Source organism: Camelina sativa, chromosome 6 (genome assembly GCF_000633955.1).
Source record: "Camelina sativa cultivar DH55 chromosome 6, Cs, whole genome shotgun sequence".
Classification (NCBI taxonomy): Eukaryota; Viridiplantae; Streptophyta; class Magnoliopsida; order Brassicales; family Brassicaceae; genus Camelina; species Camelina sativa.
This window is the reverse complement of record NC_025690.1, coordinates 6,422,221-6,441,232: the sequence shown is the minus strand read 5'-3', so window position 1 is coordinate 6,441,232 and position 19,012 is coordinate 6,422,221. Positions and strand designations below refer to the sequence as shown.

General features: G+C 32.5%; 6 protein-coding genes and 1 pseudogene across 8 annotated transcripts in view; 6 read left to right on the top strand and 1 right to left on the bottom strand.

Annotated features, from left to right (window-relative positions):
- LOC104698757 overlaps positions 1-865 on the top strand; it is a 2,393-nt gene extending 1,528 nt beyond the window's left edge. Inside the window, exons 3-4 of the mRNA XM_019246687.1 lie at positions 1-261; positions 354-865. The exon at positions 1-261 is cut by the window's left edge and continues 25 nt beyond it. Of these exons, the coding sequence (XP_019102232.1) occupies positions 1-261; positions 354-620 (528 nt within the window). The 3' untranslated portion in view covers positions 621-865. The remainder of the gene's footprint in view (positions 262-353) is intronic.
- LOC104698754 (SKP1-like protein 14) lies at positions 2,048-3,344 on the top strand. Its single transcript, XM_010414151.2, has 2 exons — positions 2,048-2,255; positions 3,036-3,344. The coding sequence occupies exons 1-2, from the start codon at positions 2,061-2,063 to the stop codon at positions 3,342-3,344; spliced, it is 504 nt and encodes a 167-aa protein (XP_010412453.2). The 5' UTR covers positions 2,048-2,060.
- On the top strand, positions 7,272-9,481 carry LOC104790539 (DCN1-like protein 2). The gene is made up of 9 exons (XM_010516313.2): positions 7,272-7,521; positions 7,794-7,926; positions 8,046-8,097; positions 8,197-8,272; positions 8,360-8,442; positions 8,530-8,626; positions 8,709-8,754; positions 8,843-8,922; positions 9,008-9,481. Exons 1-9 carry the CDS (start codon positions 7,461-7,463, stop codon positions 9,265-9,267), a joined length of 888 nt encoding a protein of 295 aa, XP_010514615.1. The 5' UTR covers positions 7,272-7,460; the 3' UTR covers positions 9,268-9,481.
- Positions 10,327-12,743, top strand: LOC104790538 (vacuolar amino acid transporter 1-like). 2 transcript variants are annotated; one of them, XM_010516312.2, is made up of 4 exons: positions 10,327-10,423; positions 11,099-11,201; positions 11,299-11,906; positions 12,168-12,743. In XM_010516312.2, the coding sequence occupies exons 2-4, from the start codon at positions 11,111-11,113 to the stop codon at positions 12,684-12,686; spliced, it is 1,218 nt and encodes a 405-aa protein (XP_010514614.1). In that variant the 5' UTR covers positions 10,327-10,423; positions 11,099-11,110; the 3' UTR covers positions 12,687-12,743. The 2 variants fall into 2 exon arrangements, with proteins under 2 accessions (XP_010514614.1, XP_010514613.1); XM_010516311.2 differs by lacking the exon at positions 10,327-10,423 and adding an exon at positions 10,437-10,666.
- On the top strand, positions 14,237-16,398 carry LOC104790535 (protein AIG2 A). Of its 2 annotated transcripts, none has more exons than XM_019246684.1 (5): positions 14,237-14,459; positions 14,552-14,624; positions 14,734-14,826; positions 14,937-15,020; positions 16,015-16,398. In XM_019246684.1, the coding sequence occupies exons 1-5, from the start codon at positions 14,332-14,334 to the stop codon at positions 16,123-16,125; spliced, it is 489 nt and encodes a 162-aa protein (XP_019102229.1). In that variant the 5' UTR covers positions 14,237-14,331; the 3' UTR covers positions 16,126-16,398. The 2 variants fall into 2 exon arrangements, with proteins under 2 accessions (XP_019102229.1, XP_010514610.1); XM_010516308.2 differs by lacking the exons at positions 14,237-14,459; positions 14,552-14,624; positions 14,734-14,826; positions 14,937-15,020 and adding exons at positions 15,163-15,377; positions 15,470-15,542; positions 15,652-15,744; positions 15,855-15,938.
- On the top strand, positions 17,357-18,515 carry LOC104790536 (protein AIG2 A-like). Its single transcript, XM_010516309.2, has 5 exons — positions 17,357-17,562; positions 17,643-17,715; positions 17,807-17,899; positions 18,002-18,085; positions 18,191-18,515. The coding sequence occupies exons 1-5, from the start codon at positions 17,438-17,440 to the stop codon at positions 18,323-18,325; spliced, it is 510 nt and encodes a 169-aa protein (XP_010514611.1). The 5' UTR covers positions 17,357-17,437; the 3' UTR covers positions 18,326-18,515.
- LOC104698752 overlaps positions 18,507-19,012 on the bottom strand; it is a 2,908-nt pseudogene continuing 2,402 nt past the window's right edge.

Below are 19,012 nucleotides of genomic sequence, written 5' to 3'. Positions count from 1 at the left end.
GAAACTAGTCAGAGCAGCACCGTAAATGTGGAACAAGTCGAGGCTGAGACTTCCAAACAAGTCTCATCATTCATAATGAACCTCGAAAAGAAGTGCCCGCAGAAGGAAGAATACAAAGCCTTCTTCGAGCAACTCAAGGGTACAATGATTGCTCCCGTCAAAGAAGGAAAAGATTTGTTTACTAGGATTAAATCTGCTGCGGGAAAAGTGTCTGGTGCCATGGCGTTTATTCGGTCAAGAATTGAAAGCAAATCAGCTGAGGTGCGGGAACAAGACATTGTCTTATCTTATGATTCACAATATCAAAGTCCATTTTCGTAACGTTTTTTCTTTCTCTTGTGCTATGTTGACAGGTTAAACAGTCTATGGAAACTTACCAGGGAGAAGTGATGAAGACTCTCCAAGAGTTAGAAACTATCCACAGTCAAATTGTGAGTCAGAACAAAGGAAAGACAGAAGGGTCTTTGACATGCACACCAGCACAACAAATGCAGATTAAGCAGACAATCACCAAGTGGGAACAAGTCACTACCCAATTTGTTGAGACTGCAGCTCAGAGCGAGACAAAGACGTCGTCTTCAACATCTTCTTCTGCCTCCGGCAAGATGGTGGCAAACTAAACTCAAATGCAAAGCTACAAGAACTCACTTGAAAATCAGCAATAAAATGCCATATATTAACCACATTTAGCTAATAATTATAGTTTTTTTGTATATAAAAAACCAAAAACTGTATGGGCTAGCCATAGATATATCGACCGGCCTATGCAAGGAATAAGTTTGTAAAACTTAATATAGATTGAAAGCTCCTATGTATGTTAACAAACATTCATAAGTGAATGATATCACCAAAAGTATTTTTTATTTTTATTTTTTTGTTCTGCTTTTTCTGCCAGATTTTTTTTTAGGTGCATAAAAGAGATACGACATAACAACTTTTGACGAGGTTTAACAAGATATATAGGTCCTCATCAGGCCCGGCTCAATCAACCGCATGACCAGGTGCAATAATAAGAAAAAAAATCCTATTTTTTACCAAACGATAGAACAAAAAAAGGAACTCATCTTGCATCACCATTATTTGGGCCTAATTATTTGTTTCTTAATTATTAGTTTTAAAAGAAAACTTACAAATATAATTTTAGTGCCTTTTAGATATAGATTTCTATCTAATTTCAGAATAATTAATTATTTTCATATTTAAATCTTATAAAAATTGGAACTTAATTATGGGTCCCTGTGCAAATGCACTTGTTGCACTTGCCAATCGTCGGGTCTGGTCCTCATTTAAAAACAAAATTACAATTATTGTTCATCCTAGAATTATCACGACTTTAAGAATCTTTCGTAGGTTACCTTTCAATATAATTTCAATACGAAAATGAAATCCCCATCCCCAAGATTAACAATCTCATCCACAAAGAGTAGGACCGGTGTAAAAATCGCAAAAATTGTTATGGTCCCTTTTTCAATTTTTGAAAAATGGGCTTTAATTACATATATTTTTTTTTTGAAAATTATTTTTGGATTTCAAAATACACTACTTTTTATGTTAATCTAGAGTGTCCCTGTGAAAATGCACACCTTGCACCTCCCTATCGCCGGCACTGACAAACAGTTTTGCACAAAAATGGATTGAAATTTACAATATTGTGTGACACATTGGAAATTGTCTTGTTTCACAGTTATGAACCATTGCATGGCTTATTTTGTTCAACTATGATATTCATATATAACCAACAATGAGTATAGTCCTCACAAAATCCATCTTTAGCGAGAGGGCCACATTTAACACTTTTTCCTTAAATTAAGAAATAGAAGACTATTAGTAAATTTCTAAAAAAATTCTGGAATATATTTTAGGAAACGTTTTTTAAAATAAGAATTTGCGTTTTTTTTTTTGTGAGACAAGGAAATAACATATTAATTTCCCCAATTCTATTGTTTTTTTTGAAAAAGGGTTCCCCAAGTCTATTTGTGAAAAGGATTATTGCAGAATTGACCGACTCTTAGATTTATAAATATAGACATCCAAAAACCATCTCTCATTCAAGGTAAACAATGTCTTCGAAAAAGATTGTGTTGACAAGCTCTGATGGCGAGTCTTTCGAAGTTGAGGAAGTGGTGGCGAGAAAAATGCAGACCGTAAGGCAAATGATCGAAGACGACTGTGCTACTAACGAAATCCCGCTTCAAAAAGTTACAGGAATGATCCTCGCCATGGTTATCGAGTATTGCAAGAGACATGTCGATGATGTTCATGTAGCAACTGAGGATGCGAAGACGAAGCTCAAGGATTGGGACGAAGTGTTCATGAAGAATCCTGATGCTGATAAGACCGTCAGCCTCCTTATTGCTGCTGACTATCTCAAAGTGTGACGGTATCTTCTTGATCTCACTTGCCAGGCCGTTGCAGATTATATCGTAGAAAAGAGAGTAGAGGAAGTTCGAGAAATCTTTTAGCTTACACACCCGAAGAAGAAGAAGGGATTCACAAGGAACACTCTTGGGCTTTTAAAGATCCAAAAAACCCTAGCTTCTAGTTTAGCTTTTTTTTTTTTTTTTTTTTNTTCATATATGATTTAATTTAGTGAATGACTTATATATGTTTCTGCTTCTCAAGTGTGTGATCAAATTTTAGGGTCTCTTTAATAGCGTTACTAATTCCTTACCTAGATAATTGACTAGGCTAAGTTAAACATAAACATAAAACCATAGCTTGTATTACAAGATATTCTTCTAATCCTAAGTCCAATCTCTTTGAGAAAATATCATAAGTAAGAAGACGAGGGTTGTCTTCGTGGTCGGAGAAATTATAATTTAGGAGACGTAAGGAAAGCAAACAGATGCACAATAAACAATTAATGCCACTCCCTGATTGTATCGGCCGTATATACTCAAAATTGGATTGCCAAAAGGACACCATCCGAGGAAGAGCGTGAGCGGAGCATGTTGGTTATAGTTATATCCCTCGATTATTGCAAAACACACGTCAATGTTGTAGATGCTGAAGAAGAGATCAGCAAGGAAGACAAGGAGAAGAAGGAAGATGATTCAATGTCTGAAGAGGAAGCCGCGAAGATCAAGGAATGGGAAGCAGAGTTTCTCAAGGATAGAGATCTGGCGACAGTCTTCCAACTCATTCTCGCTGCTAACTATCTCAACGTCAAAGGCTTTCTTGATCTCACTTGTCAGAACGTTGCAGATCACATCAAAGACATGACGCCAGAGGAGGTTCGTGAGATCTTTAATATCAAAAACGATTTCACACCAGAAGAAGAAGAACAAGTTCGCAGGGAGAACTCTTGGGCTTTTGAGGAACCAGCTGCTCCTCCAAAACCCTAACTTTTTTTGTTTAATTGTTGGTTTTTAGGGTTATGACTTTATTACCCTGTTCTTCTTTTTTTCATAACTTTTCCATATTTGATTTGGTGAATGAATTTATAAGAATTAATAATAATTTCCGTTTTTTATCAATTGATTTCACTTTCGTTGTTTATTCTTTGCTGAAATTAAGACAAAGTCTGAAACTGATGATAAGCATGGGAAGCTAGAGGGAGGAACTTCTGTTGCACTAAAAAGAGAGGAAACTGTAGGTAAAGAGCTGTTACAGGTTAAATAATCTCTAATAATGTTCTCATCTTGTCTCCCTTTTGGAACTTCCTGAGAAATGTTTTTCATTATTTCGACTGTTTTTTGATTGTTTTCACTAATAATATAATAATATTGCAAGTTCATTACCATAAAATTAGATGGCAAAAAAATTAGATGTATGAGGTTAAACTCTTATTTTATGTTTCAAAACTAACTAATTTATTTATTTTTAATTCTAATAAATATGGTATAATTAGAAGAAAAAATGTTAAAATTTGCATTGAAAATACAAAATATCCACATTTAAAACTTTTTTTGTTTCTATAAAATTAAGAAAGAAGGACTTACAGTAGTTAGAATTATGGCAGCAAACACGACTTGGTTTTGATGCATGAAATACCATTTCTTTTTATCATATATATACATCAATGTGGGTGTAACATGCACCAGCATGGCATTAACATTCTCAATTCATGCTTATGCACGAGGTGGTTTAATAATAGTTTTACATCCTAATTAACTATTTGAATCCTCCTTTACGTATTCTAATTAACTATTTGAATCCTCTTTTACGTATTCAAATTAACTATTTAATTAACTGTGAATTCTAATTAACTATTTGAACCCTCTTTTAAGTATTCCACAGCTTTAGTTGGTCGAGGCCCTCAAAACATTCTACATTCTACATATTTAATGGATTTTTGACTACTCATATAACTACTCAATTAAAAAAAAACATACAAAACAATTAATATCAGTGAAATCAATCACCAAAAACAAAAGAAAAAACAGAATTTTCAAACAAAAAATCACATATTTGATTGACTTACATTTTTAAAAATTTTAATTTATCATTAATAAAATTTATTGTTGTTATTAAATTGGTATATAAATTTAATTCTGGCATAATTTATATTTATTAAATTGTATTATTAATATATAATAATAATTTAAAAACAGCTACAAATTTAAAAGTTGCTAGTAAACAATCAGATTTTAATAGTTAAAGTTTTTACAGTCAAAGCATCTACAACCAAAATCTCTGCAGCTAAAATTTTAAAGTCAAAGTTTCTACAGCCAAAAGTAATAGTTGTTACCAATCATGACCATAATCGAACATTCAATCTTGATTGCTTATTCAGACCAAGATTGACAAATTTCGTTTCGAATTTGATTTTACATAACCGTTTATTAATTACGTAGGAAAAAAAAATAGATGCGAAGAGTCGATAATGATATACCCAACATTATTTTTGTTACAAGAACTTTGAACCATGAATGTAATAATAAGTGACAAAATTTGGCATATTATCCTACTATATTAATTGGGAAATACAAATATGAAACTAACCTTAAAATGTGTAAAAAATTACATTCACTTGCCAGTAGAAAAGTTTAATTAACTAATTAATCTTTATTAATTATTAATAAACAAAAAAGATCAAATCAAATAAAATGTACAAAATTAAAAAAAATATACAAAAGTAAATAAAATCTATTCGAATCTAAACTAATTCGTACTTGAAAAAAAATTATTAAAAATTCAACAGCTAAGATTTTAAAAAATCTAATTTAATAAAATCTACAACTACAAATTTTATGAACAATTTTGACCAGAACGGATTAATTTTTTATCAAAAATCTAATCAAATAAAATCTATATCAGTTCTGTTTTTAACAACTTATATTTTAAAAACTAATAAATAACATAATAACAAAATAAATTATTACAATTTTTTTTAAAAAAATTTAGTCTGCGGTTATCCGCAGGTTAGAACCTAGTTAGTTTATTACAAACACGGTTTGGATATATTTTTTGTGCTTTCCCGGCGAATGCATGATCAGTTAGAGTATTATAAAAACATAAATCAGCTATAAAATTATATAATACTAGTATTTGTCCCGTGCATATGCACGAAATTATTATTTGTGATCAGATAATAATAATATAAAACTACTTATTAATTTGTGAGAAATTAATATATTATTTCAATTATGAGATGGTCTCAAAATTACGCAGCCTAAAAGTAATACACCTTTTTTCATGTTCATAGTAAATGATCAATACTTTGTACATGCGAAAAAATTAGCAAATCTATAAACATTAAGCATTTAAAACTTGAAAATTCAATTTGATAGTGAAAATTTAAACATGACAGAATCGTATTAACATTAGAAAAAGTAAAAAAAAAAAATATATGATAAAGGATAACCATGAACGTACACTTGCTGTTGATCTTGAATTGGCCCTATAGCACTCCCTTAACAGAAGACATCGTAAAAATGATAGTTAGATAAATGTGAAAAAATAACAATCATCAAATTAGTACATCTGTTGTAGGTGCAGAATTTTGTTATAATATTTACATGAATAAAAAAAATATAGTAGAGGTATAGGTAGTACCAGTATATATATGAGCTATCATTATATAATTTTCTGGAATATATTTTTAAAAACAAAATTAAATGTTTTTGTATCTCAATCCAACTGATGAATATATAAAAATCATAATTAATATAAGTTGAAGAGGAATTCTATGAATAGGAACAAAAGTTTAAACATTTACCTGTCTCAAAATGTTAACTGTAGTTTAGATGAGAACCAGGAAAAAAAAAGAATGGAGAGGAGAGGAGTACACATGAGATGTAGTTTAGATGATCAACAAAAAAAAACGATGGAAAAGAGAGGATTAGAGATAAAATAAACTGCATTATGATTTAAATAGAAGTGGAATCAGTTGTAAAATCACTTTGAACGTGGAGATATTAGTGGGAGAAAAACAACAGTTTTTTTTTTCTTTTTGCTTTTTTTTCTTTTGCTCGACGATTTTTGTTAGTTGTGTGATAAATGTTTAATTTGTTTAAATAAAAAAAAACTAAAATCTGATGTGGCAAAATTTAATTGGCTAGGTGACTTGTGAATTATAGTATAAAGGATTATCTATTGGCTTGTTACTTGTTAGACCTTTTACTTTGTGATACATTATTATAGGTTTAGGGTTAAGTTAAGGTTCTTGAATCATCTTTGTAAAGAGGTAATCAAAGAGAATACATAAGCTTATGATTCTTACTTGGTATTAGAAATTCAGAGTGATGGTAAAACAATTCAGATGTTGAAAAGGTGGAGAGTAAGAAGGTGAACATGTTAGTGTAAAATGTTTTGTAGCCTAACACTCTATCTGCGCGCAAAGGATGACATGAAAAACTAACCGAGCAACCGATTCGTGTAATTTTCGATGAGTGCACTAGAGAAAGAGGTTTACGATTATTTTGGATTAATTTTGATTATTTTGGTTAAATTTGGGTAATTTGGTTCGATTTATTTATTAACAAAATCTAGTTTAATTTTGTTTGTAAAACCGGTCTAATTGTGGTTCAATCTGCTTATTCAAACAAAGCGAAAAATAATAATTTTGGTTAATCGAGAACCGAAACAAACTAACCGAAGTTCTCAGTTTATCGACCTAAAATTTCACTGATTTGCTAATCAATTAATGACTAATAACTCAAACCGAACTGAACAACCAAAATCTCTGTTCGGGTTACTTTATCTCAGCTCTAAAATATTTTTACACATGAAATTGAATTGTAAAATATTTATATAGATTTTGACTTGTAAATGGGCCTTGAGTTTTGGGTCTCTAAACTAAGTATTTGTTCAGAAAACATGCACAAATCTCCCACCGGAGAGAGACTCTCTATTCTATCGGCTAATTCAGAAAATAAACAAAAAATTAACATTTTCCATAATTTTTATGAACACTTTGCTTTTGGGATTTGCCAACTTCGATTTCTTGGTCTGGGTTTGTTTTATACGTTTCCTGATCTATTATTTCGATCGAAAGCTTCGAGCTTGAGACCAAACTCATGGATTCTTCCCCTGTTTCGGGTCGATTCGATATTTTCGAGATTTATCGCAGATTTTGTGGTAAAGTCTTTAACTTTATTCTTCTTCTTCGATCTGTTGTTAATTCTCTCATCTATGGATTTGGGGTTTTGTGAATTCTTTGATTCATCATATAAAGGATTGATCTTTTTAACTGCCCACATAGTGTTGTCTGAGTTACCTTTACATTGCTATTGGATAAAAATTGAATCTTTTTGAGTTGTATCTATGGTTTGGTACTTAACTAGGGTTTTTATATCAAGATAAAGTTTGTTACTTATTGTGGGTCTTAATTCTTGGTGGGATTTGATCAGACATTAGATCAGGTCAGCAGTTTTGTGATTATAATAAACCAGAAGATGGCGAGGAATCACAGAGAACTACTAACTCATCTAGAGAAGCGTTAACTCAGCTGTTATATCTAGTAGAGAATAAGTTTCAAGCAAGGTATGGTGGCTGTGAGGGTATACAATTCAATATCTTCAGGGTTAAGCAAAAGATTAGTGCTTTTTTGAGCTAATTTCGTGTTCGCTTGCTTGTTTTACCGTTGCATTCTTCTTCGGCAGAAACTCCATTTTTGATGAGTTGTTCAAGTTGATGTCACGGCTAGACTTAATGGCAAGTTTTTTTTTTGGCTCTCTGTTAGTTTCTTTAATTTTCGGCTTTTGAATCAGCTGGATTGTGAATCTGAACTTTTTTTATATGTCTTCTTTGTAGGTGGACTTTAACGAGTTTACCTGCTTTTATGATTTTGTTTTCTTTATGTGCCGAGAGAATGGACAAAAGAATACAAGTAAGAGCGTTCGTCCGTTTCAAATCATTGCTTTGGGTGCAATAGCCAACGGAGATGATACTTAAACTTGTTTTAATGTCGTTCCAGCTATAAGTAGAGCTATCACCGCATGGAAACTGGTTTTGGCTGGAAGATTTAGGTTACTTAACCGCTGGTGTGACTTTATTGAGGTACTTTATAAACAACAAGTGTTTTCACCATATGGCTCTTCTTTGTGTTTGTATATCTAACACGAAGATGATGATTGTAACTTGTAGAAAAATCAACGGCACAATATTTCAGAAGATACATGGCAACAAGTCTTGGCGTTTAGTCGTTGTGTACATGAGAATCTAGAAGGATATGACTCTGAAGGTACAAATTGTTAGAATTCTTACAACATGTGTGTAATTATTTGTTTGTGTTTGATTCATCTTATGGTATTTGTTTCACTCAGGTGCATGGCCTGTCTTAATAGATGACTTTGTCGAGCATATGTACAGGTTCGAACAAAAAAAGCTTTTGGCCTGAACACCTTTTTACTCTAAACTTTAAACAATGAGACTCAATCCTGTTGTTGTTGGTTCGCAGCATTTTAGGACCGAATAAGGACGCTAGCTTGTTCTGCAAATGTGGTGACACAGACTTTGAATCATGCCTCTATCAAGAAGGTTGTGTGGTTTCTATAATCTGAGATTGTAAAGTTTTTTTGACATAGTGACATAGTCTTATTATATTCTTCTCTTCTTGTTTTAGATGAGTATCACAAAGATTACCGTGTCCCCCACACGGGTTTAAGAAACATTCCAGGTTTAAAGAGAAAAATATCTAATAACAATGACGAAGAAGATGAAGATGAAGACATATCAGAAACCCGAAACTCTTCTTTTTCGTCAAACCTGAAACGAATGAAAACCAACAACAGTCCAAGATGTTCATCCAAGTCTCCATGTGCAATCGAGCGAAGTCTCTCACAAGGTTTTGCGAGCCTTTTATCGACTGGAGATAAGCCATGACACACTTAAATGCACATAAATTATAGATTATATACAAAACCACAAGAGGTCTCTCAAGCTGTTGTCTCATTTTTCAAGCCTAAAAAACCTCACTTCTTTCAATGACAGTTTTGAGTTCTTCTTCTTTGTTGTTGTTGTAAGCTATACAATATATTTGTCTCTCACTCCATTTCATAATTTGATCTATATATTGACAAGGATATCACTTCGTCTAGTGCTCTATTTCATGCTACTATTTAATTGCTTAACATATTCTAAAAGATCCTTTTTTATTTATTCTTTGGTCAAACTTCTTAAAAAAAAAACGCTTTCATTTATAGAAGAAGTAAATACATTTATTTTATGTAAAAACAATTCTACCAGAATCCCAAATATTATGCATATTCCCAAACAAACTCTTAAATATCCACCAAAATTCTAGGTGACTCTTTTTTTCACTAAACCAAAAACACTCTTTTAATCACTAATTTCCTTTGATGACTGATTTGTGACTTGATCAACTACACAGATTAGTGCAAGTTCGTGTGATTTCTGACGGTTCATCAAGCTCGTCGGCTCTCCTTATTTTTCTCCGGTTCGATCTCTTTTATTCTCAATATTTCTTTGATACACCACAAAAGCTTTTGAAGTTTTTGTCCATGCGTAGTCCTCTAATTTTCAACTTTTTTTTATATCTAAACTCATAATTTTTGCGGTAGCAATTTAGTTGGGATGATTAGGGAAAAAATACAAATCTTAAAGAAAATATCTAAATTACTAACGTAGGCTGAGTCTTTTCCAAATCCAGGAAATAAAGTTAATGTTTTAGTGTTAAAAGTTTAGGCTGAGGTTAGAGTCTACAATATAGGTTTAAGGTGTATGATTTAGATTTTAAATTTAAGCGTTGATGGTTTAAATTATATGAATTCTTTCTTGATTTTGATATAATATCCAGACGATTATCTTTGTGTTTTTATTAACAAAAGATGGAAAAGGCTAAAGATATAATTAGTTGGCATTGAATCCCTAACGTATAGGACATTTTTTCATCATCACTTTAAAAACTAAACACCGAAAAGTTTCCTCTTACTTGCAAATGTGTGTGATTCCACTCATTCCTCTTTCTTGATCTCAATACTCAAATAGTTCTCACCACCAATTCCTCAAGAGAACTCAAGTTTGTTTTATTTTTTATGGTCTTAGTCCATTAGAGTTTCCACTGTTTTTTTTTTTGGATTATTTTTGCTTATAAATAGTGTTGAACCTTGTTTGTGAACTTCATCCTAGAGTTTAGGGATTTATCCGAGGGAAGAGAATATATTTTTTCTTCAGGGGCTTTAGCTCTATTTTGCTTTTTTTACTATCTTAGTAAAGGTTTTGGTTTCTGAATTTGGTTCTTAATTCTCTAACAAATTTCAAGGTACATTATATTTTAGTTTTTCTAGAGCTTACCTTTAGAGATATCAAAATATTTCATGTTTATCTATGTGTAACCAAACCTTAAAAATTTGAGATTATAACCAAATTTTGATTTTCTTTAGGTAACCAATTTAGAGTTTGGTTCCATGTTTTTTGAGAAGTAATAAACTAAGCAAAGTTATCAATATTTTTGTTGTGTTCTAGTCACAATCAAATGATCAATAAACCACGCTTCTCTTGCTTTCGCTTTAAATTACTCAACCATATTGTATTTCTTTCTATCTTCTTTCTCGCAAAATCTACTCTCTTTTTTTTTTTTCCTTTACATAAAGATGTACTGTATATTATTATCTCCAATACATTTGCTCTTAAGAAGTTAGAAACAAAAATAGAATTACTTTGATGATTATAGTTCTTCATTTTTTCTTATTAGACTTCATTAGCAATGGAAGAAGATAACGGCGAAAGACAACGTGACAACGTCGGATCTTCCTCCTTCTTTAAGACATGTTTCAACGCACTCAATGCTCTTTCAGGTTAATTTTCTCCTATTTGGTTCGATCCAATTTTTCACTTATTTTGTTTCGTTGTCATTGTGACATAATAATTTGTTAATATTACTTATTGCATTAGGAATTGGAATATTATCGGTACCATATTCACTTGCTCGTGGAGGATGGTTGAGTCTTTCACTTCTGTTACTCCTAGCCGCAACCGCCTTCTACACATCCTTGCTCATTACAAAATGTATGAACGCGGACCGCAACATCAAAACATATCCCGACATTGGAGAACGTGCATTTGGTAGACCAGGGAGAATCATTGTGTCACTCTTCATGCACCTAGAACTCTATCTAGTCACCACAGGTTTCTTGATCCTCGAAGGAGACAATCTTCACAATCTTTTCCCCGGATTTAACATAGAAATGATCGGATTGAGATTGAATGGCAAACAAGCGTTCATGGCCACTGTCGCACTCGTTATCATGCCGACTCTATGGTGGGATAATCTAAGCGTCTTGTCTTATGTTTCTATGAGTGGGGTTTTAGCTACGACTGTGACTCTTGGATCAATATCGTGGGTTGGAGCATTTGATGGAAGTGGGTTTCATCAAAAGGGAAAGTTGATTAATTGGAGTGGGATCCCTACAGCTTTGAGCTTATATGCTTTTTGCTATGGTGCGCATCCAGTTCTGCCCACTTTGTATTCTTCTATGAAAAGCAAACATCAGTTCAACAATGTAAGTCGTTTCTACACTAACCAACCACTTTTATTAAACAACAAATCCATGACCACTTGCATAATTTCATCTACATTTTGATATGGTTTATTTCATCTACAGTAGATATCTTAGTATATTTATATGTATCTTCTTCATATTTAATAGCAATTAAATAATAAGTTTTAATTACATTCCTTGATTTAGCTAATCTAGTTTGTTTGAATAAAATTTGGGCATGGTCCTTTAATTTCACTATTATTTTTTATTTTTGGCCTGCAGGTCCTAGTTGTATGTTTTATATTATGCACCATAGGATACACCTCAATGGCGGTATTGGGCTATTTAATGTATGGATCACAAACATTATCACAAATAACACTGAATCTTCCAGTTCATAAGACGAGTTCGAAGGTGGCTATATACACAACACTAGTAAACCCTGTAGCCAAATACGCATTGATGATCACACCAACGGTGAACACCGTAAAAGATTGGTTTCCTTCGAGTTACGACAAAAAGACATACTTACATCTCCTGATCAGCACGTTTTTCATAGTAAGTAGCGTCTTCATCGCCGAGACACTTCCCTTTTTCGGTTACATGATGTCGCTGGTTGGAGCGTTACTGAGCGTTACGGTTTCCATACTTCTGCCTTGTTTGTGTTACTTGAAGATCTCTGGAAATTACAAGAAGATTGGGTTTGAGACTATAATGTTGTTTGGAATGGTGGTGTTGAGTGTTTTCGTTGGAGTTTTAGGTACTTACATTGCTATCAGAGAAATAATTGGAAGTGTATAAAAACTAAATATGATTGTTATAGTATTCTGAGATAAATGGTAAGTTTGCATTCCCCTAGCTAACTTGAGATACAAGATTGAGCTTTTGCTAAGTGAATCAAGGAGAACAAATGCGTTAGTGATCAGATTGGTTAGAATAGTTTATGTAGATATTGATTAAGTTAAATAGTTCGACATGTCCCATTTAATTTATCTCATATTATTATTATGTGATGCTTCAAAGTTTAAACAGACTAGGCACGCCACTATTAGCCGAACCTAAATTTTCAAAGTTCGTCATTTTGGTTAGGGGGTTGGTTCTTATAGCTGATTCGATCAGTATGATTTATTTGTTCAACTGAACAGATGGTTACCGGAATTTTTTTTTTTTTGTTTTCTTTTCTAAAAATTTTCAAACCAAAATACATTGAAATTTTTCTAAATCGGTAACTAAACCAAACGATAATCCAGTCAAACAAAATATTTGTAAGGACTAAGGATCATAACACACGTAACCAAAAGGAAAATATTCGAGAATCAAACCGAACCAAACCAAGTATTTATTTGGATAATTTTGGTAAATTTTTGTAAAAACCGATATTAATCAATTTAATTGAACAGTTTGATCCAAATTAACGGAAGCATGCCTAAACTAAACCAAACTCCTCCACCAATTTATATAATACAAATGATTTTTAAAATTTTTTAATACGAATAAACAGGGTGATCAAAAATATATATAAAAGATTAACGAAATAATTTTTGAAAAAAAAAAATAAATAATAAATAAGAATTTTCACTATTCCACTAATGAAATTAAAAGAAATTGTAACCAATGTTTTGTAAAGGAAAAAACATGCAAGAAAAATTGTAGAAACGAAAGAGGAAATATTAGCAAATGGGCATGGAGCACTCCACTAAATAGTTTACAGAGATATAAACCAACTCATCTAATTAATAGTTCCAACAACACCAAAAACATATGCCCCTCCTATTTACTTCATAGATGCACTCATCCAGCTTGGTGGCTCATGTTGGTGACCATTTTTGAAAAATATTTGAGGGATTAAAAAATATCTATACAAATTTTTAAAAAATTAGAAAAAGAAAAGTCTAAGTCGTAAATTTCTTCTACAATTTTTTATTCAACTATTCTATAAAATATAGATTAATCTCGGAAAGCAAAAGTAATATGTTATAATATATTTTGTTATCATTGTCAAGTTTCTAAAATTTTGGCAAAAAAATATCAAATCCAAGTCTGAATAGTTTGAAATCTATCTTTCTAGTTTTGAGAATTTAACATAGGTAAACTGTACAGTTTTTTTTTATAGAATAACTTTAAGAGATGAATGGAAAATTTGTATATCTTTGAATTTGTAGATTTCATTTGTAATTTTTAGAGATAAATGGTAAATTTGTAAGAAAAAAATGGTAGTAGTTTGTTTGTAGAGGATGCCAAGAAAATAGTCTAAGAAGGTAGGCTTTAACATTAAGAGAAAAGTCAAGTAAGGTTGGCCAAAAATTAGTGAACAAGTCGAATCAGTTCCAAGAGAATGATTTATAAAATACCATTCTAATTAACTAAGTAACTAAGTAACTCATTCATCTATCATCTTCCCACTATTTCAAACAAATAAACTCAATATCCCACAGTGAAATCATAAATGATGACTAGCTCCGATCAATCTCCATCGCACAACGTCTTTGTCTACGGCAGTTTCCAAGAACCAGCCGTCGTAGGTCTGATCCTTGAATGCACTCCGATCATCGTCTCCGCTCAACTCCACGGCTAGTACGTCAACCTTTCTCCGGTTCTTATCTTCCTTTGTTTACTTCAAGTTTCTTCAAGGATTGTTAAAATCTGATTTATGGAGTTTTTGGCAGTCACTTGTATAGACTCAAGGGTCGTTTGCATCCATGCATATCTCCTTGTGAGAATGGTGTAGTCAACGGAAAGGTTTTTTATTTTTCATCTCCTTCTTTTACAAGAACTTAAGGGTTTGAGTCAAGAAATTGGGATTTTAGATCACAACACCTGAAAAAATGGTTTTGATGTTTTGTTGTAGATACTAACTGGATTAACAGATGCTCACTTAGAGAATTTAGGTATGATTGAAGGAGATGATTATGTGACGAAGACTGTTGAAGTTGTTTTGACTGTAAGTTTCTAGCTACTTTAATCATCCTTGGAATTGTGTTACTATATGATGATCTTGAGATTGCTTAAAGATTTTAATTTTTTTTTTTTTTAATTCCTGATTTGATTTAGGACACTTGTGAAAAGATGAATGCGAAAACATGTGTATGGGCAAACAAGGATGATCCTGACATGTATGGAGAATGGGATTTTGAGGTTCTTTTTACAACTTGCTTCATCAAAATTTAATGATTTTTATATAGCTTTATTGCATAATGGGTTTGTTTGGTAGGAATGGAAGCGGCTTCATATGGAGAAATTCATANCCAAGAGAATGATTTATAAAATACCATTCTAATTAACTAAGTAACTAAGTAACTCATTCATCTATCATCTTCCCACTATTTCAAACAAATAAACTCAATATCCCACAGTGAAATCATAAATGATGACTAGCTCCGATCAATCTCCATCGCACAACGTCTTTGTCTACGGCAGTTTCCAAGAACCAGCCGTCGTAGGTCTGATCCTTGAATGCACTCCGATCATCGTCTCCGCTCAACTCCACGGCTAGTACGTCAACCTTTCTCCGGTTCTTATCTTCCTTTGTTTACTTCAAGTTTCTTCAAGGATTGTTAAAATCTGATTTATGGAGTTTTTGGCAGTCACTTGTATAGACTCAAGGGTCGTTTGCATCCATGCATATCTCCTTGTGAGAATGGTGTAGTCAACGGAAAGGTTTTTTATTTTTCATCTCCTTCTTTTACAAGAACTTAAGGGTTTGAGTCAAGAAATTGGGATTTTAGATCACAACACCTGAAAAAATGGTTTTGATGTTTTGTTGTAGATACTAACTGGATTAACAGATGCTCACTTAGAGAATTTAGGTATGATTGAAGGAGATGATTATGTGACGAAGACTGTTGAAGTTGTTTTGACTGTAAGTTTCTAGCTACTTTAATCATCCTTGGAATTGTGTTACTATATGATGATCTTGAGATTGCTTAAAGATTTTAATTTTTTTTTTTTTTAATTCCTGATTTGATTTAGGACACTTGTGAAAAGATGAATGCGAAAACATGTGTATGGGCAAACAAGGATGATCCTGACATGTATGGAGAATGGGATTTTGAGGTTCTTTTTACAACTTGCTTCATCAAAATTTAATGATTTTTATATAGCTTTATTGCATAATGGGTTTGTTTGGTAGGAATGGAAGCGGCTTCATATGGAGAAATTCATAGAGGCTTCCAAGAAGTTCATGGAATGGAAGAAGAATCCGGATGGGAGAAGTAGAGAAGAGTTTGAGAAGTTTGTATAGGCAGATCCTTCGGCTTCGGCTTGAAGAATTTGTGTGACTTTTATCTCATCTTATGTGTATTTTTGTTTCCCATCTACTAGATATGTAGCAACTACTCTCATTTACTGCAAATATATCAGTCTCATTACAAAAGACAATAAGAGGCTTTGTTAGTTGGGAGCACAAAGAATATGTGTATCTTATATATTTGTTTGTGAACATTGTTGTATGAAAGCATGGTGTTGTATTATCATTTCCTAAATGTCAATTGAGATAAAAGCATTTTTGTGTTTAGTGTTATACTGTACTCAGACAAATCACAATGCCTTTTATTGTCTCATTAATTACATCTACTTAAATAGTCATGAACTAATTTGTCTGTTGGTTGGAATAAAGTATACAATTAAACTGAGCATCTTTGTTCACGTAATTTCCAACGATTGATACATTTTTTAAGTCTAGTGTAAAAAGAGCGAAAACGTTTCAGGGATTAAATGAAGTACAAGTTTATTTGTCCCAACGACAACACCACTTGTGCAAATTCTTCATAGTTTGTGGGATGTATATATGTTAAATATCTATATTGTAGAGACATATGATTTAAATTTTATTTATAATACTATGAGAAAGAGAAATACAGAATTTTCGCTATTCCACAGGACCAAAATGAAAAAAAAAAATAAACATGCAAAAATTAATTGGCTATTGCTTTTCTGAATTTGTTTAGTCTCAAAAAATTTTCAACTCTATTGTAACTTTGTTTTTATCTTTCTTTTTGCCAAGGTTGCTCTTCTGTAAGTGTCACTCTTTTGTAAAGCTTTAAACATCATTATTAATGATATTTAAAAAATCAATTATTTACAAAGAAAAAGTGACAAACAAAGAAATATTGTTGAAACAAAGTGGTGTAAGTCATCAATTTTTTTTTTAAAAATTCCTCTATTATAGAAAATATAGAATTTCGTAAATAAAGTGAAAAAAAAATTGTTATCATCTTCAATTTTGTCAATTTTGACAAATAATAATCAAATGGAAGTTTTAAACAATTTTATAAGTCTATTTTTGTTTAATTTTCAAACTTCAGTGTTAGGTAACCGTACAGATTTTTTCTAGGAGAATTTTATGAGTTTAACTATCTTGAATTTGTAGAATTTTATGAATTTCTTTTATGACAAAAGAGTCAAAAAGTTAGGCTTATGTCATTAAGACATTAAGACAAAACTCAAGTAAGGTTGGCTTTAGTCAAGAGAATATAAAAGTACGACACTACCTAAGTAAACTCATTCAGCTACCATCTTCCTCTGTTTCAAACAAACTAAGTGAAATCAGAAAGATGACTAGCTCCGATCAATCGCCATCGCACAACGTCTTCGTCTACGGCAGTTTCCAAGAACCAGCCGTCGTAGGTCTTATCCTCGAGTGCACTCCGATCATCGTCTCCGCTCAACTCCACGGCTAGTACGTCAACCTTCTCCGATTCTAATCTTTCTTTGTTTTCTCCAAGATTGGTTAAAATCTGATTTATGGGTTTTGTGCAGTCACTTGTATAGACTCAAAGGTCGTTTGCATCCATGTATATCTCCTTGTGAGAATGGAGTAATCAATGGAAAGGTTTATGATTTTTCATCTCCTTCTTTTTCAAGAACTGAGGGCTTTTGATCACAAAACTTGAAGAAAATGGTTTTGATGTTTTGGTATGCAGATATTAACTGGATTAACAGATGCTCAGTTAGAGAATTTAGATATGATTGAAGGAGATGATTATGTGAGGAAGACTGCCCAAGTTGTTTTGACTGTAAGTTTCCACTTGTAATTGTGTTTCCTTTGATGATCTTGAGAATATTGCTTAAAGATTTAAGTTTTTTTTGTTTTTTTTAATTCTTGATTTTGGATTCAGGACACTTGTAAGAAGATGGATGTGGAAACATATGTATGGGCAAACAAGGATGATCCTGATATGTATGGGGAATGGGATTTTGAGGTTGAAACCAAACTTCTTGCTTCATCAAAAGTTAATAAGGTGTTGTTTTAAGGTTATATTGCTTAATGGTTTTGGTGAAATGTTGTGTGTGGGTTTGTTTGGTAGGAATGGAAGCAGCTTCATATGGAGAAATTCATAGAGGCGTCAAAGAAGTTTATGGAATGGAAGAAGAATCCGGATGGGAGAAGTAGGGAAGAGTTTGAGAAGTTTGTACTCGCAGATCCTCCCACCGCGGCTTGAAGAATCAAGAATCTTATCTTTTATGTGTTGTTTACCATCTATATGTATATGTAGTGATCAGTTTCATTTACTGCAAAAATAAATCAGTCTCATAATAAAGTTAATAAGAGGCTTTGTGAGCATAAAGAAGATGTTTTGTATCTTATATCTGAAATACATAATGGATCAAACGATATGGCTTTCAAGTGCATGAGAAGCTTTTCATCAGTCTGTCGACAAAACTAACTCTGGAAACTCGTTCTTCACTCCCTGTAACAATATTCTTCAATCTAACAACACCGCCTTTGAGTTCTTTTTGTCCCTAAATCACCATCCAAGGAATTCCAGATTCCCTGGCCAGCTTGAAATGCTTTTCTTGTCTTTTGTTCACAAGGAACTCTGCTTTTATATTAGCATCCCAAAGCTGATTTACCAACTCTGCAGCTTCAGCTAGCTCATTTTCCACCATGACGCTAACCAGCACTTGTGTCTCTGTTGATCGAACCACCTGCTTTGTGCCAGAGTTCCACTAGTGTCATTATTTACAAGACAAAACAAAACATGTCAAAAGCATAAACACATATCAAAGTCCCAAAGTTTATACCTCCTTGTGAAGCTCTTCCAATATCGTAAACACCCTCTCAATACCGAGACTCACACCAACTGCTGGAACTTGCCTTGTCCCAAACATTCCAATAAGGTTATCAT

Coding starts and splice junctions, on each gene's coding strand:
- LOC104790538 (XM_010516312.2), top strand. CDS start 11,111: ATGGAAGAAGATAACGGCGAAAGACAACGTGACAACGTCGGATCTTCC. Junction 11,202..11,298: donor CGCACTCAATGCTCTTTCAG/GTTAATTTTCTC, acceptor TTATTGCATTAG/GAATTGGAATATTATCGGTA. Junction 11,907..12,167: donor GCAAACATCAGTTCAACAAT/GTAAGTCGTTTC, acceptor TTTGGCCTGCAG/GTCCTAGTTGTATGTTTTAT.
- LOC104790539 (XM_010516313.2), top strand. CDS start 7,461: ATGGATTCTTCCCCTGTTTCGGGTCGATTCGATATTTTCGAGATTTAT. Junction 8,627..8,708: donor AGAAGGATATGACTCTGAAG/GTACAAATTGTT, acceptor TGTTTCACTCAG/GTGCATGGCCTGTCTTAATA. Junction 8,923..9,007: donor ATCATGCCTCTATCAAGAAG/GTTGTGTGGTTT, acceptor TTCTTGTTTTAG/ATGAGTATCACAAAGATTAC.
- LOC104790536 (XM_010516309.2), top strand. CDS start 17,438: ATGACTAGCTCCGATCAATCGCCATCGCACAACGTCTTCGTCTACGGC. Junction 17,563..17,642: donor TCCGCTCAACTCCACGGCTA/GTACGTCAACCT, acceptor GGTTTTGTGCAG/TCACTTGTATAGACTCAAAG. Junction 17,716..17,806: donor ATGGAGTAATCAATGGAAAG/GTTTATGATTTT, acceptor TTTGGTATGCAG/ATATTAACTGGATTAACAGA.
- LOC104790535 (XM_019246684.1), top strand. CDS start 14,332: ATGATGACTAGCTCCGATCAATCTCCATCGCACAACGTCTTTGTCTAC. Junction 14,827..14,936: donor CTGTTGAAGTTGTTTTGACT/GTAAGTTTCTAG, acceptor GATTTGATTTAG/GACACTTGTGAAAAGATGAA. Junction 15,021..16,014: donor ATGGAGAATGGGATTTTGAG/GTTCTTTTTACA, acceptor TTTGTTTGGTAG/GAATGGAAGCGGCTTCATAT.
- LOC104698754 (XM_010414151.2), top strand. CDS start 2,061: ATGTCTTCGAAAAAGATTGTGTTGACAAGCTCTGATGGCGAGTCTTTC. Junction 2,256..3,035: donor GCAAGAGACATGTCGATGAT/GTTCATGTAGCA, acceptor AAGGAAGACAAG/GAGAAGAAGGAAGATGATTC.